The following is a 17,810-nucleotide window of genomic DNA, read 5'->3' on the forward strand; positions in this document are numbered from 1 at the left end:
AGAAGCGGGTGGGCGGCGGCCGGGAGGGTTCCAGGGACCCGCAGGCCGCCTGCGCGAGCCTTCACGGGCCCGGGAGGTTCGCTCCTGGGGAGCGTGGAGCGCGGACCCGGAGGGAGGAGCGGGCGTAGGGCGCGCAGTCCGAGAAGCAGGCGACGACCTGCCCGCGCGCAGGAGAGGGAAGGGAGGGGCCGCGGCCGTCTTCGGCGCGGAAGTGGAGCGCCTTACAGCCGCCCCTGCGCTCTCCGCTGCCTGGTTAGGCAGGTCCACCCGGGTTCTCTGGCAGCCATTACTGGCGCGCGCCCAAGGCGGGGGAGGGGGCCTCGGGGAGCACTTTCTGCGCCGGCGGTGCAGCGGGCGGGAGCGCCGCGTGGTGGGGAAGCAATCGGGGTGGGGGGTGTTGCAAGATCCCAATCGGGCTTGAGGCCACGTGGTCACCAATGGCGCAGACCTTCCCGGCCGGTGTTTCCTTCAGCCGGGGGCGGGCCCAGGCCCCCGGGACTGAAGTGGCTTTAACCCGCCCGTGAGGTTACCGCCGGCAACGCTACTGGGTGGTCATACTGTGCCGGGCTCACCCGACCTATGAAATGGGTCACCATTTGAACCCGGCAGGCCACGTGCTCTGGGTTGTGGGGTGGATCCCCAGTGTGAGGCGAGCTGATCTCGAAATTGATTCTATTCTCCTAACTCAAAAATCAATAAAAATATATTTAAAAGCGGTCACACCTAATAGCCTGACTTTCCACTTAACAATAAAAGCATTTTTAAGCGCTCAAACTTTTTTCCAGCAACCATGTCTAAGGGACCTGCAGTTGGCATTGATCTTGGCACCACCTACTCTTGTGTGGGTGTATTCCAGCATGGAAAAGTGGAAATAATTGCCAACGATCAGGGAAACCGAACCACCCCGAGTTATGTTGCCTTTACTGATACTGAGCGATTGATCGGTGATGCTGCAAAGAATCAAGTAGCAATGAATCCTACCAACACGGTCTTTGGTAAGTCTAATATTAAAGTCGTGGCGTAAATTAAGCTAGGCTCTGGGCACTTACTGTGCAGAACTGCAGAACTCAGGTTTAAATATAAGTGTGGGACCAGGAAAGCCCTAAGAATTGGAAGAATCATTTAAAAAGTGTAGATGAAATAGACATGAGCAGCAGTCCATAACTGCTTAGATGAAATAGACATGAGCAGCAGTCCATAACTGCTTAGGCTAAAATTTTGAGGTATGGGCATTCAAAAGTTGAAATAATTTACTATGAACGTGGGTTGGTAGGCATCAGTATTTGAGTAATTGAGAGCCTAGGGTGTTTGGAAAAATGTAAGGAAATTGATGATGTGGATTTGCATTTCTAATATTTGTGCAGATGCCAAGCGCTTGATTGGACGTAGATTTGATGATGCTGTTGTCCAGTCTGACATGAAGCATTGGCCTTTCATGGTGGTGAATGATGCTGGCAGGCCCAAGGTCCAAGTAGAATACAAGGGAGAGACAAAAAGCTTTTACCCAGAAGAGGTGTCATCCATGGTTTTGACAAAGATGAAGGAAATCGCAGAAGCCTACCTTGGGAAGGTGAGTAGTGCAGTGTGGAAGGCATCTGGTGGGTGGATGAGTTGGGTTTTGACTTCTCTGGTGGGTGGATGAGTTGGGTTTTGACTGACCAAGAATGTACAGACAAGTTGTCAGAAACTGGTCTATTTATTTCTGTTCACAAAAATGTTTTCTGAGTAGGTGATCATAGGACTACCAGTGTGTATGAACTACAATATCCTTTTTTTTTTCCTATTAGACTGTTACCAATGCTGTTGTCACAGTACCTGCTTACTTCAATGACTCTCAGCGTCAGGCCACCAAAGATGCTGGAACTATTGCTGGTCTCAATGTACTTAGAATCATCAATGAGCCAACTGCTGCTGCAATTGCTTACGGTTTAGACAAAAAGGTGTGTACCATTTGTGCTGCATATCTGCATTACTTGAAGATTAAATATGAGCCTTAGTAAAAAGTTGGCATCTGAAATACATTTAACAAGTAATCTTCATTCTAATGGCAGGTTGGAGCTGAAAGAAACGTGCTGATCTTTGACTTGGGAGGTGGCACTTTCGATGTGTCAATCCTCACAATTGAAGATGGAATCTTTGAGGTCAAATCTACAGCTGGGGACACCCACTTAGGTGGAGAAGACTTCGACAACAGAATGGTCAACCATTTCATTGCAGAGTTCAAACGCAAGCATAAGAAGGATATCAGTGAGAACAAGAGGGCTGTCCGCCGCCTTCGTACTGCTTGTGAACGTGCTAAGCGTACCCTCTCTTCCAGCACCCAGGCCAGTATTGAGATTGATTCACTCTATGAAGGAATCGACTTCTATACCTCTATCACCCGTGCCCGATTTGAAGAATTGAATGCTGACCTTTTCCGTGGCACCCTGGACCCTGTAGAGAAAGCCCTTCGGGATGCCAAGCTTGACAAGTCCCAGATCCATGATATTGTCCTGGTGGGTGGCTCTACTCGTATCCCCAAGATTCAGAAACTCCTACAGGACTTCTTCAATGGAAAAGAATTGAACAAGAGCATCAACCCTGATGAGGCTGTCGCTTATGGTGCAGGTAATCCAATGATCCTACTTGAACAGTTCTAATGGTAGCCTCTTTGGAGAGGCTCAAACTGACTCGCTGTGATGAATGATCCTTAAACATTCGTAGTTTCCACTAAAAGCTTAGCTAATGATAGCCTAACTTCCTTGGATGTCTGAGCGATTGAGAGAATTGTTAATGAAAAAAGGAGTTGTGTAGCACTTTTTTAAAAACCTAACTACTTTTTAATCCAGCTGTCCAGGCAGCCATTCTCTCTGGAGACAAATCTGAAAATGTCCAAGATCTGCTGCTGCTGGATGTCACACCTCTTTCCCTTGGCATTGAGACGGCTGGCGGCGTCATGACGGTGCTGATAAAGCGCAACACCACCATCCCCACCAAGCAGACGCAGACCTTCACCACCTACTCCGACAACCAGCCAGGCGTGCTCATCCAGGTGAGTTTCCCTCTTAACCTGGCCTGACATATTGGAAGGCCCTGTATATAAAACGGATTAGGGTGGGGGGTGGGGGGTGGGGGAAGACTTGGCCCGCTGTGATGATGGATTCCAAAACCATTCGTAGTTTCCACCAGAAGTCCTGTGTTGGCCAATTCCTTCCTTGGATGTCTGAGCGGGTCAGTCTTCCCTAATTGAAGTTATACTTGGAATAGCATAGGAAATTTGCAATAGTTTTCTAGTAATTTCTATTTTCTACCAAGGTTTATGAAGGTGAGCGTGCCATGACCAAGGATAACAACCTGCTTGGCAAGTTTGAACTCACAGGCATACCTCCTGCACCTCGTGGTGTTCCTCAGATTGAAGTCACTTTTGATATTGATGCCAATGGCATCCTCAATGTCTCTGCTGTGGATAAGAGTACAGGAAAAGAGAACAAGATTACCATCACTAACGACAAGGGTAAGTTAAACCACAATATTGAGTGTGTCAATGCCACCTGGACTTAAAATTTAATAGTAGGGACATGCTTTGTGTCTTAAGTTGGCATGTTCCAAATACTTGTGCTGCCCCGGGGGAGGGGCACTTAGCTGAGATGGGGATTGTAGATTACAGTTTTCAAACATAGGCCATGTCTAAATGCCACAGGTCGTCTGAGCAAGGAAGACATTGAGCGCATGGTCCAAGAAGCTGAGAAGTACAAAGCTGAAGACGAGAAGCAGCGGGACAAGGTGTCTTCCAAGAATTCACTTGAGTCCTATGCATTCAACATGAAAGCAACTGTTGAAGATGAGAAACTCCAAGGCAAGATCACTGATGAGGACAAACAGAAGATTCTTGATAAGTGCAATGAAATCATCAACTGGCTTGATAAGAACCAGGTATGTAGTTTTTTAAAAATTGAGTGGATGGGCCTAGGGCTTGACATTCAGAGAGGTCACAATGATGAATGGTCCAAACATTCGCGGTTTCCACCAGAATTCCAGTTGTGTTGGCAACTTCCTTCCTTGGATGTCTGAGTGGCCCAAGATTTCATAAGTAGTCTTTACAGTGATGGCAGGCTTCTGTGTCTAGTGCCTTATGAGATTGCATTAGGTGCATAAAGGTTCCTTTACTTAAGTTTTGATGGTAAAATATTTTATTATCCTTTTCCCAGACTGCAGAAAAGGAAGAATTTGAACACCAGCAGAAAGAGTTGGAAAAGGTCTGCAACCCCATCATTACCAAGCTGTACCAGAGTGCAGGAGGCATGCCAGGAGGAATGCCTGGGGGCTTCCCTGGTGGCGGAGCTCCACCATCTGGCGGTGCCTCCTCTGGGCCCACCATTGAAGAGGTTGATTAAGCCAGCTTTGAGCATAGATCTAGCATTGTTCCACACAAAATATTGAAGGACCCAAATTTGTAGCAAATTCCATGGCAGTTTTAAAAGTTGAGCTGCTGTATAGTAGATAACTGGGCATTCTTGATACTTGAATACGGACTGTGCACAGGGAAAGGAAATATAATGCACTTTATAACTGTATTGTAAAGTGGAAAATGCGGCGTCTTAAATAAAACTATTTAAAATTGGCACCATACAATTGCCTGACTCCATGTTTTATAAAGGCAGCGCTCACTTTCTAGGGTGGGGTTTCCCTCTGGCCTAAGTATTTACACACAGTATCTGGGTTGTCAAGTATGGATTAATGAAGTTCAGCAAATTCCTAAGGAAGGTCTAAATCAGTGATTCCCAAAGTGGGCGCTACCGCCCCCTGGTGGGCGCTGCAGCGATCCAGGGGGGCGGTGATGGCCACAGGTGCATTTGTTTTAACTTTTTTTGTATTACCTTTCTATTCTGAGTTCAATAAATAGTTTCATAATTTCAAACTTCAATGTTTCTAATTTACACATTTCTTTACTATATTTTATGAAAAAGGTAGAAACAATACATATATTTTTCTGTTTTAATCGGTATTAAAAATTAAAATTAATTTCCAGGGGGCGCTGAGTAATATTTTTTCTGGAAAGGGGGTGGTAGGCCAAATAAGTTTGGGAACCACTGGTCTAAATGAAAGGAAATGGGAGAACTTTGAGTTAGGGCTCATAATTTAGTATGCGGTGCTATCAACACTAAAATTTTGAACTGTAGATACAGGAAAGGAAGGGCTAAAAGGTGAATTCATGTCAAAGTTTGAGTAAAATTGAATCACTGAACAAAATCCTAAAGGTTTACATTTTGTTGAATTTCTTGGAGTGATAAATGGTTAATAATTCTATGGTACACGACCTGCATGGTGTATTGTGTGTTCACCGCCCCAGGTCATTTTGAAGTTTGAGCAAAGATTTGGCCATTTGTGCCTGAATGGAAGTACAATGTTAAGAGGGCCCTCCCACCAGAAGCCCTGCTCAGGGCAGGTTTTGCTGGTTTTTCTTAGTCAAGGGCTGCGTTGGCTGTGGTGAGGGTCTTCTCACCTTTGAGTCAAACTAATTTGGTTGGAAAGGAGTTGAGCAGCTAATAGGTTTTGATCAATCAGCCTAACCTTCAAAGTTAATAGGCTGAGAGGAGGAACCCAATTTGTAACTACAGTGCCTTCAGGTACTAGTAATCCTGCTTAGGAGCAAAAGGCTTAATGGTTCTTTGTTCACTGGGTTGTATGTTAGCAAAGTTTTGTAAATCACTTTGTCCTGATGGACCTCCATTTCCTCAAGCCTGAACCAGGGTGATGCTAAAATCTTATACATGGCCTGGAGGTGTGCCCACTTGTCCCTCTGGTGGTCAGTTTAGGATTCTAGGTGTCTCAAGTAAGGCTCAGAGTAACCCCACCTATTGCTTCCTCTATCATGCTTCTTGGTATTGCATAGGCTATAGTCTGATTTCATAACCCAATAACCGCAATTCTCAGCATTAGCCTAGTTCAGTGAGCATAACCAAGAGGCTGATTGCCATTCATAAATGCTACAGTTAACCCTTTGAGTGCCAACCAATATCCTAGGAACTGTGCCAAAATTGCCAAGGCATTTTTGCTGATTTTATAGCAGTTTAGGAAAAAAATTAGGAGTTGCAAGTAAATGAAGTTACATATTAAAAAGCTTAAGGAAACCTTTACTACATTGACATACTTAGCAATATCACTAATAAAAGCAGACTTAGAACTGGACGCCATTTCGAAGCTTTGATAGCGCTCCGGGAAAGACAGGAGCGCATTCGCGCTCCCCGGTACTCAAGGGTTGTTAATTTTTCTTGTCTACAAGTTGCATCAGTGAAACATTGGAGGGAGAAATGGCAGTTTCCTCTATGTGGATGGGAGAAAATGCATTGGTAGGCTGTGTAGTAGAAAATAGTTGGGGTTTGGGAGGAGGGTGGAAACTTGCTTTTTAAATCTGAACAAGAAGGTTCAGAGAAAAGTAAGCTCGGTTAAACCAGGGGGAGGAGGTTCAGGCATTGACATTCTATAAAAAACTCCTGTGAGAAAAACCTATCAAAATAACTAGACTTAAGACACTTGTTTATTGTGCTGTATATGTTCTTTGGTAATGACACTTTAGCTTATAAATATGTAAATGAAAAGATTAGCCTTTGACTATATTAGGGAAATTATTTTAATTGTTGTTGCCTTATTGTGCTGATGAAGAACTAATTATATTTCTTGGTTGTCCTTTAGTTTATGTAGCTCCATTCTTTCAGAATGCTCATACGAAGAGCCAAAATGTATCTGAGATCTGTATGGTCAGAGATGTGGCACTCATAAGAAAGCATGTTGCAATTTCTTCGTCCATTATGACCCCTTTTTAAATTTATGTGACTTTCATTAAAGATTACATTTAAGGTTTAAAAACAAAAACATTTTTGTTCCTGCACAGTAGTGCAGTGAATTATAAAGTGCCCAGCTCATCTGAATACAGAACTTCACTCCAAAACCTGTATCTTTATCTGGGCTTCATGCTTACTGGGGAAAAAAGTACATACATGCAATTATGTACTTAATTTGGTCCCAATATTCATCTTGAGTTCACTTTTCATTTTTTTATGTTTTTATTGATTTCAGAGAGGAAGGGAGAGGGAGAAGATAGACACATCAATGATGAGAATTATAGACTGGCTGCCTCCTACATGCTCCCTACTGGGGCTGGAGCCCACAACCTGGGTGGGTATGTGCCCTGAACTGTGACCTCTACCCGTCAGGCTGAGTTCACTTTCACATTGTTTTTTTCCAGTACTTTGGCATTCACAGTTGTAGATTGACCTTTGCAAGTAGATGTCTAAGGATCCAAGTAATTCAAATCAACTTTGCTTTGTTTTTCTTTTAATCAGCCTTCTGCTGCTGGCTGAGCCTGGTTGGGGGAGTAGACACAAAGCTAGTGAAGATCAGTTCCAGTCGTAAATGTCCACAGGGTAGCAGGAGAGACTGACATATACAGGATGAATTGAGGACAATTACAAAGTGACATTACAGGTACAAGGTAGCCTAATGATTGTGGGAAGACCCTGGAAAGAGTATTTACATAAGTCGTTTATTGGAGAAAGCTTAAAGGAAGATGCAGAGAAGGTGGCCATAGGAACACTAATGTCTACCATTTTCCATTCAGTTCAGTGTTGGCAAGTGGCTTCCACTTCTTTTATTTGATTCTAACAACATGGGAAGAATGGCTGGATAGTCTAGCTCTGTGCGTAAGTATGTAGGGCGGCAAGAACAATGTTACTTTTGCATGAATTTTTGTAAGGAGGTGGTTGTAAGAGGGAATGTCCTGGCCTAGATGCCTGGTTCTGAAATTTGCACAGGGTCCTACTGGGTTGGGAAGAGGGAGCAAAAACTTATGTCCCTCAACCTCCACATCCAGCTTTAAGAGTTACAGGCTGGCTTCAGCTGAACTGAGCAATAACATGGCTGACTTCGAAATGTATTTTTCATACCATAGCTTGTTTGATCCAATCGTAATCATTACACTTTTAAACTACTAAGGCAATAACTTGTTAATCCTCACTTGACATTTTTCCATTGCTTTTTTTTTTTTAGAGTGGAAGGAACGGAGGGAGAGAGAGAGAGGAGAGGAGAGAAAGACACATCAATTGGTTGCCTCCTGCAGGAGCCCTGACCTGGCCAGGATTGAACCTGCAACCCTTTGGTGCATGGGCTGAACACACCAGCCAGAGCAGGAAATAACTTTTATCTTTTTTTTTTTTTTAATATATTTTATTGATTTTTTACAGAGAGGAGGGAGAGGGATAGAGAGTTAGAAACATCGATGAGAGAGAAACATCGATCAGCTGCCTCTTGCACGCCCCCTACTGGGGATGTGCCCGCAACCAAGGTACATGCCCTTGACCGGAATCGAACCTGGGACCCTTGAGTCCGCAGGCCGACGCTCTATCCGCTGAGCCATACCGGTTAGGGCAATAACTTTTATCTTTAATGCTACAGCGATAAAGTTACTACTAACTACTGTAATATTTATGTACTTAAAATGTCATGTAAAGATCGATGTTTCTCTCATTGATGTTTCTAACTCTATCCCTTTCCCTTCCTCTGTAAAAAATCAGTAAAATATATTAATAAATAAAAGCCCTAACCGGTTTTGCTCAGTGGATAGAGTATCGGCCTGCAGACTGAAGGGTCCTCGGTTTGATTCCGGTCAAGGGCGCACGTACCTTGGTTGCGGGCACATCCCCAGTAGCGGGTGTGCAGGAAGCAGCTCATTGATGTTTCTCTCTCATCGATGTTTCTAACTATCCCTTTCCCTTCCTCTCTGTAAAAAATCAATAAAATATATTTAAAAATCATGTAAAGAACTAAAATAATGCCTTCAAACAATCCTTTTCTCAAACAGTATTTATTGAGTACCTACAATGCTCCAAGACTTGTGCTTTCATAGTAAACAATGGCGTTTTGGATTTTGTTAAGATAGAATGGAGTGACTGGTGAGGCATAAATAGGAAAGTTTGGGACAATTTTCATTTCTTTGAAGTCTGTATGTGGATGTAAGGGCATCTTTGTCCACTAGATGGCAGTAGCTATTTATAAAACTGCTACCAGGGCAGATGGGAGAAATTGCCAGATTTTTTTTTTTATGAAGTTTTGTGCTTTTTTTTTTTCTCCCAAATTTTTATTGAATTTATGGGGTGACATTAGTTAATAAAATTACGGATTTCAGGTGTACAATTTTATAATACATCATCTGTAATCTGTATACAGGTGGGGCAAAAGTAAGTTTATGGCTGTTTGTATGGAAAATAACTAATTAAATAATAGTACAAGAATAAACTCTATTTTGGGTATGTACTCACAACTATAAACCTAATTTTGCCCCTTCCTGTATTGTATTGTGTGTTCACCTCCTAGTCAGGTCTCCTTCCATCACCATTTATCCCCCTTTTACTGTCTTTTACCTGCCCCACACCCAAGATTTGTGCTTTTTGTTTGTTTCACAAGTTTCCTAACTGGAAGGATAGCAAACACTGAGGAAGGAGGTCAGCCTCAAATATTCACCTTCCACTTCCAGGCAATACCAGTTAAGTTGAGCAAGTGCCCTGCTTGGGGGGTATGCCTTTCATTCCCAAACCCATTGTGTGTGAGGGGGTGGAGGGATACAGACAGACTTTGAAACATGGAGGGGAAAAAAGATAAAGCTCAGTGGGAAGATATTTTTAAGCTAAGAAAAGAAGGAGGCTGCAGAGCTGACTTCCCCAAGGAGGGGTGGGGGTGGGAGAGGCAGAGAGAGAGAGAGAGAGAGAGAGAGAGAGAGAGAGAGAGGGAGGGAATGAGAGGAGTATGTCTTGCTGTGGTAATTGGGAAGATGGAGGAGGAGGAACAATAGGAAAAAGAGTGATCATGGCTGTGTTGTTTTCTTTATCTCAGCTTGATTGACATATAACTGACATATAGTAAAGAGATAATATGCAAATTGACCATCATGCCCTTGCACAAGATGGCCTCCCCCATGTGGTCACAAGATGGCCTGCAGGGGAGAGCAGTTGGGGGCAATCGGGCCAGCAAGGGAGCAGTTAGGCGTCCATCAGGCCGGCAGGAGAGTGGTTAGGGGGTGATCAGGCAGGCGAGCGGTTGGGAGCCAGCGGTCCCGGATTGTGAGAGAGATGTCTGCCTGCTGGTTTAGGTCCGAATGGGATCGGGCCTAAACGGCAGTCGGACACCCCCCAAGGGGTCCCAGATTGGAGAGGGTGCAGGCTGGGCTGAGGGACCCCCCACCCCCGCAGTACATGAATTTCATGCACTAGGCCTCTAGTATAAGTTCAGATTTTATTTGATACGCTTACATATTGTGAAATGATGACCACAGTAGGGTTAGTTAACACTTCCATCACCTCACAAAATTACCATTTCCTTTTTGTGGTGAAAACATTTAAGATTTACTGTTGTAGCAACTTTTAAGAATACAACACAGTGTTGTTTACAATAATCACCATACTCTACGCTAGATCCCCAGAAGTGATCATTCATCTTTTAACTGGACCTTTGTACCTATTGATCAACATCTCCCCACTTCCCCCACCCCCTGTGCTGTTCTTATCTATGTCATTTGAGATACTGAACTCTCAAACCAAGTAGATACAGGTTTTATATCGAGGGGTTGAAAAAAATTAGATTGGACTGAAAAGAAAGCAGGCTATAGGCAAGTAACCACTTGAAAAGATTTAGAAATATTCACCAGAAATGTCTTCTCTTGTTTGTTGACTTAGTGTTTCTCATATTTCTGTCTAGCAGAGACCTACTCTGCTGTTTACTAGGTGTGTGACCTTAAATTATTCCTTCTGAAGCTGAGTTTCTTTACCTATGGAATGGGATTATGATACTCAACCATTTTATTTGTTTTGAGGACTAAGTGAGCCAGTATATGTGGAGCATTTAGCTCTGTACCTGACTCATAGAATAAGTCAGTGGTTCTCAACCTTCTGGCCCTTTAAATACAGTTCCTCATGTTGTGGCCCAACCATAAAATTATTTTCGTTGCTACTTCATAACTGTAATGTTGCTACTGTTATGAATCATAATGTATCTGATATGCAGGATGGTCTTAGGCGACCCCTGTGAAAGGGTCGTTCGACCGCCAAAGGGGTTGCGACCCACAGGTTGAGAACCACTGGAATAAGTGCTCAGTAAAGGCTATTATTAACTATTCATTAACTATTAACTATTAATTACATGATTATTTAAAAATTTCCAAAGACTACCATGACAAAGTACCAAAAACTGTGTGGCTTAAAACAATAGCCATGTATTGCCCCACAGCTCTGGCGGCCAGCGGCCTGAGAGCAAGCCCGGCCCTGCTCTCCCAGTGCCTGGCCTCTCCGGCTCCGCACAGCCTCACAGATGCTGAGCTGCTCCTCGGCTCCAGGAGGCAGCACTGCAGCCACATGACCATCTCTTCCCCTCTGTTTTCACGTGGCTTTCCCTTTGGGGGTCTGTTTCTGTGCCATTTCCCTTTTATAAGGACGCCAGTCATGTTGGATGAGGGCCCACCCTAATGACCTCATTTTAAAATATGATGACCTCTGTAAAAGGTGGTGAAACCATTGTGAGCTAGTGGGGCCAGTACTTCCCGATGTCTTTCCTGGGAGGGGGGCACAGCTCAGCCCACCACGATCACTTTCCCTGTGATCACGGAGATCCTCCCCAGCGCTGCACAAACACAGAAGTGAGCCCCAGATGACATGCAAACACCGGTTCTTTCAAGGGGCCAAGGAAAAGGCCTTTTGATGACAGTCTCCTTCCCTGAAGCAGCCCCAGCACAGACCACCAGCTGTGGGCCCTGTTCCCCTCTGTACCTTACCAGCCGTCGTCCCTCCGGATTCCCAAGCAATGCCTAATTCTATTATTTCCGTGATTTCCCCGTGGGCAGCCGTTTATTTCTGTCATCAAGTCTCTGATGAAATCTTTATCTGTGAAATGTTTAGTCCAATCCCGGCAAATCGTGTGTATTAACACGGCACAGGCTGCCCGCGCCTGCATTATGTGGTCATTTGGAAGCGAGAGAAGTGAGGATATTGGGCCAGGCTTCCTTTGTGAGCTCGCATTAATGGGGGAGCTGGTGATGTCGATCAACAGCCCATCGATCTGGGCTAATAGTGCATTGAGGGGGCAGAAGCGGGGCCAGGCAGGGAATAAAGGATAACGGCCAGTGGCCAGGATCCCGGCAGCTTTTAATCTATTATTGCCCCTTTTTAATGCAACTTTCTTGTCCACTGCATTTGCTTCCACCGGCTCCTCCTGCTGTGCTGAACTGTGAAGCCGGTGGGATGCCACCACCAGAGTGGCCCAGAGTTCCCGGTATTGATTCTTTGATGCTCTGGGTGTGAATTGTAATTATTTCATTAAGCTCTTTAATGGGTATCAACCATGAACCTTCCCCAGCCTAGGCTGGGGTGGCCAGGGCAAGGTCTGCATCATTAATGTGTTCGTCTCGTTGCCACCAATTGTTCTACCCTTGACCCTTTCCCCCCTCCTATTATTGCGTCTATAGTTTTAGTGGGAAGCAGGTCGATCTGCTCTCAGGGAGGAGCGGGAAGGGAAGTTGGCTGATTTGGGGAGGTTGGAGGGGAGGCTACGGTTGAGCAGATTGCACTGTTGGCTCTTCACACCAAGGGACTAGCTAATCACTGGGTCAGATCTGCTCTACCCCGGTCCGGTTTGCCTGTGCAAGGAGGTGATGCCCAACACCCTGGGACAAAGTGAGATCTTGCAGCCACTTCCTAAGCTTTGAGTCCTGTTGTAGCTCAGGAATACTCCACACCCTTACTTCTGTCCTTCATCAGTCTTACTAGAGTGCTGTGTGTATGACAGTACAAAACATTGCCTGTGCCTTCAGGTTGCCTCATCTCTACTAAGGGTAGAGGGATCAGTAAGTGAACAGGTAGCAGCAAGACACTGATGAGCATTGAGAAGGGGCAAAGTGCAGGGAGTTGGGGCTTCCTAGAGGGGCAAATGCCTAAACTGAACTTGAAGAATGAGTAGGAGATCGTCACAGTCAAGAGGAAGGGCACCCCAGACCCTGGGAACAGCATGTTGCAAAGGCCTGGAAGTGAAAGAGAGAAGGCACATGAAATATGGGGGCCTCATCGAGTCAAGTAAGGCCAAGGCTTTGTACGAGGAGGAAAAGAAGTCTGCCCTCAGCCCGAGTTTCTCAGCGTCTGCCCATCTGCCATTGTGAAGACTCATCCGGGGACCCAGGAAGCTCAGAGTCCCATGTGGCATTTCCCATCATTTTATCAGACGCTTTCTTGTTCCCACAAGACTTACTTTTAGGTCAAGGCTACATGACAATGAAGAAGACATGGTCCCAACCTCAGAGAAGCTCACTGACAAGTGGAGACAGCCAGGCACACAAACTTCTCCGGAATGTTTGAAAAGTGCTACTAAAGGTGCAAATTGTATAGGGAGCACTGAGTGGGGGAGTCACCAACTTTGCCTAAGAAAGTTCTGGAGAGAAAAGATTTCAGCTGGCATTTGAGAAATGAATATATTCCCGGGTGGATAGGAAAAAAGAAGTCATTCTAAATCCACAGATTTTATTCTCTCTTGGCACTATCTCCATTCTTCCCAGGCTCTCTCAGATAACCGCATCTTGCAACACTTCTTACTACTTCAGATTCACTCATTTCCTTTAAGTGGTCAGGCCACACTCCTGTGTTCATTTGCACCGGTTCGTTTCCTTCGTCCTGATCTCCACTGGCAGCTTTGTTATGGGGAGGTTGCCACACTCAACAAATTTATCCTTAATGGAATCACAATACCAAACCCAATCTATGGACATATATGAAAAACCCAAAGTTAGTATCATACTTAATGGTGAATATTAAATGCTTTTCTCCTGATCATAAACAAGGCACGGTTGTCCATTCTCACCATTCTATCCAACAGTTTATTGGAGATCCTAGCCAAAGCAATAAGGAAAGAAAAAGAAGTAAAAGGTGAAAAGGTGTACAGATTGGAAAGGAAGAGATAAACCATCCTTACAGACAACATTATTGCTTATGGGAAAAAATCTTAAGTAACTCCACAAAATCATTACTAGAATTAATAAGTGAATTGAGCAAAATTACACAATTCATGGTCAGTATTTAAGTTCAATTGTATTCATACAAAGTAGAAGCAATTAATTGGAAAATAAAATTTAAAAAACAGTACCATATACAATAGCATAAAAATGTAATTAAGGGAGAACCAAGATGGCGGCATAAGGTATAAACCTGTACGTGCTGCCCCCCACAACCACATTAAAACTACAACTAAAAGACAAAACAGCTATCATCCAGAACCACGGGAAAGCTGGCTGAGTGGAAGTTCTACAACTAGAAGGAAAGAAAAAAGCGCATTGAGGCTGCTGGGTAGGAGGTGCAGAGGCGCCAAGAGCAGAGGTACGGAGGCACGAGCGAGGCAGCGAGGCGGGCTGCCCCTGGGTGCGTGCTTTTTTTCAATCGGAAGGGGATACAAGCTCTCGAATGCACAGAACTCGTTTATGGTGAGACTCTGTGGACCCAGACTCCTACGGGGAGAAACTGGACTGTCTTGCAGCGGGTCGGAAAGCGAGGGTGGCTTTCTCGCAGAGCTGCTGGCAGGGATCATTGTTACTGTGAGGGCGCGGGACTCAGGGACGCGGAGACCTGAGGAGTCATGGAGATGGCTGAGGACAGCCATTGCTGTTTGCTCCGCCCTGGTGATTCTCTGAGACCCCGCCCCACTCAATTTACATCCCCACCCAAGCAGGGCAAAGGAACCGCCTGCCCTTTTGTTGTTCCACTTGTTTATGTATTCATTGATTGGTTCTTGTATGTTCTCTGACCTGGGATCAAACCCGCAACCTTGCTGTATCAGGAGGAAGGACGTTCTAACCAACTGAGCTACCCTGCCAACTGGGTCCCTGTGAAGTTGCCCTGGAGGGGCATCAGAGGGAGGAGAGAGAGCAGGAGGAGGGTAAGGACTCCGTCTTGTTGCTGTTCCTGATAGCGTCTCCCTGCTATGGCCTCCATGGAGTGGCCATTGCTCTAGCTTTTCCCAGCTCATCCTGAACAGACATCACTGTGCCTCTTCCTAGCTGCCAGTGCTGGGTGAGGCCACGCTGTCCGAGATCTGAAGCTCCATGAAGCTCCCCCCAGCTCCCACACCAGCAACAGCTGAACCGCATGCACTCCCTGAGGGCTGGTCCAGCGATCCGGCCCCTCCTCTAAGGTTTGAAGCTCCACCGGCCCCTGCCCCCACCCCCCCACCCCCCTCCATGCCCCAGCCTGAGAAGGGTGAACATTCCAGAAGTTATCTCAGTCTTTTAGCTTGGGCAGTTATCAATAACTATTTAATCACTTTCTTACAAGAAATTCTTTCCGTTGAAACCCTTAGTGTGGTTTCTGTTTGTTTTTTCAATGATGCTATTTTAAAAAAATATATATTTTTATTGATTTCAGAGAGGAAGGGAGAGGGAGAGATAGAAACATCAATGATGAGAGAGAATCATTGATCAGCTGCTTCCTGCAGGCCTCCTATTGGGGATCAAGCGTGCAACCCAGGTATGTGCCCTTGAGCAGAATCGAACCCGGGACCCTTGAGTCTGCAGGCTGACGTTCTATCCACTGAGCCAAACCAGCTAGGGCTGGTTTCTGGTTTCTTAACTGAACCCTGACATAATTATTATCAAGAAAGCTTTTGCTACAACGAATTAGACTAGTAAAAACTAAATGCATGACATGGGAGGTTACAAAGTCTTCATTGCTAAACATTTGAAATTACAGAATTTATAGACCTGAAAGTATGTTTAGAAATCACTTATTTGCATCTCATTATTTTACCAAAGTCCAGAAAATTAACTGGCTCATAAAAAGTATGCTATTTCACTTAGCCCTTGTATATAGCATCCCTTGTATGTGAGACACTATTCTGAACACTATGATAAATATTAGCTCACTTAAATGTCATAAAAACATTCTCAGGTCGGTACCATTATTATTCCCCTTTCCTAGAGTAGGAAGCTGAGACGCAGTGAGGGTAAGTGACTTGCCCAATGTCACAGGTAGGACTTGCAGAGCTGAAATTTGGACAGAGACTTGTGGCTTGAGTTCCTGCTTTGAATTGTTTCCTCTATACTGTTTAACCAGCAGCAGTGCCCAGCCTAGAGTCTAGGACAGTGACTTCCACTCAGGTGTTCGCTCACTGCCACACCGATGCAGGGCCCAGCACCAATGCCGACCAACTCCCAGTGCTAATGTCTAGTTCATGGTCTACCTCACGGAATTCTGTTATTTTTATTCGCCACCAAAGTTAAAAGCTCTCCAGTACCTTGCTCAGTTTCTGGCACTGTACAGAGTAGATAATATATATATTTTTAAATATATATTTTTATTGATTTCAGAAAGGAAGGGAGAGGGAGGGAGAGATAGAAACATTAATGATGAGAGAGAATCACTGATTGGCTGCATGCCCCCCACTGGGGATGGAGCCTGCAACCCAGGCATGTGCCCTGATCGGGTATCAAATCGAGACCTCCTGGTTCATAGGTCGATGCTCAATCACTGAGCCACGCCAGCTGGGCGATAATACATATTTAAAGAAAGACTGAGTATGCAATTACTGTTAGTAGTGTTAATAGTAGCAGCAACACTAATATTTATATGAAAACTTTGTGGTAAAGTACATCCTAATATAAAAAAAGTCAGGGGCCATTACGACCCAAACAACTGGACGGATGACCTAACAGCAGGCTGCGTGGGGCAACCCGGCCGGCAGGGGGGTTAGTGAGGGACGACCAAATGACTGAACAGCAAGCTGTGTGGGGCGACCAGGCCAGCAGGAGGGGCGATCAGGTAGGCAGGCAGGTGAGCAGTTAGGAGCCAGTGGTCCTGGATTGTGAGAGGGATGTCTGACTGCCGGTTTAGGCTTGATCCCCGGGATTGGGCCTAAACCGGAAGTTGGACATCCCCCGAGGGGTCCTGCCTGGATTGGAGAGGGTGCAGGCTGGGCTGAGGGGACCCCCCCCCATGCACGAATTTTGTGCACTGCGCCTCTAGTGTAACATAAAATTTACTATCAGTAGTGGTAGGTATTTTCTGTATTGTTAAAACTAATTCCCAGAGCCTTTTCATCTCACAAAACTGGAGCTCTGTGTCCATGAATGAACAGCTGTGCACCCCCCGCCCCCCAGCTGCTGGCACCACCACCCACTTTCTGTTTCTAAAAGCTTGACTACTCTAGATACCCTGCATAATCTATAAAATCTTCTATAACCAACTGATTTCACATTCACAATTTTATCACAACAATCTATATATATATAAAAGGCTAAGTGACCATCCAACTGTCTGACAGGCCGGTACAGATGACGTGCACTGACCACCAGGGGGCAGACACTCAACACAGGAGCTGCTGTGACTTGGCAGCGGCGGTTCTCGGGTGACACACCCCGAACCAGAGAGAAGTTTCATATACATTTTACTAATTTTCTTTAATTGCTGACACTTCTATTATAGAGAAAGAGTGAATAGCGATATTAAAGAAGAGGTTTGACATAATTTGGGTTCGCTGCTGAGGAGTTTCAAGACTGGGAGGTAACTGGGGGGTGGGCTCACCCCCACCGAGCCCAGCGTGGCTCAGTGGTTGAGCATCAACCTTAGAACCAGGAGGTCATGGTTCGATTCCCTGTCAGGGCACATGCCTGGTTGCAGGCTTGATCCCCAGTCGGGGGAGTGCAGGAGGCAGCAGATTAATGATTCTCTCTCATCATCTATGGTTCTATCTCTCTCCCTCTCCTTTCCTCTCTGAAAAAAAAAAAGAAAAAAGACTGGGGGTGGGTGTGCGGGGGAGGG

General features: G+C 45.3%; 1 protein-coding gene and 1 non-coding gene across 2 annotated transcripts; both read left to right on the top strand.

Moving 5' to 3' along the window:
• The first annotated feature begins 745 nt into the window (after nt 1–745).
• Nucleotides 746–4,608, top strand: HSPA8 (heat shock protein family A (Hsp70) member 8). Its single transcript, XM_006105423.3, has 8 exons — nt 746–995; nt 1,365–1,570; nt 1,788–1,940; nt 2,052–2,607; nt 2,829–3,031; nt 3,295–3,493; nt 3,680–3,912; nt 4,188–4,608. Exons 1-8 carry the CDS (start codon nt 791–793, stop codon nt 4,371–4,373), a joined length of 1,941 nt encoding a protein of 646 aa, XP_006105485.1. The 5' UTR covers nt 746–790; the 3' UTR covers nt 4,374–4,608.
• LOC111823790 lies at nt 3,125–3,210 on the top strand. The gene has a single exon (XR_002826892.1). It is a non-coding gene; the product is annotated as a small nucleolar RNA SNORD14 (small nucleolar RNA).
• Nucleotides 4,609–17,810: the final 13,202 nt, after the last annotated feature.

The sequence above is a fragment of the Myotis lucifugus genome, unplaced genomic scaffold, assembly GCF_000147115.1.
Source record: "Myotis lucifugus unplaced genomic scaffold, Myoluc2.0 scaffold_684, whole genome shotgun sequence".
Taxonomy (NCBI): Eukaryota; Metazoa; Chordata; class Mammalia; order Chiroptera; family Vespertilionidae; genus Myotis; species Myotis lucifugus.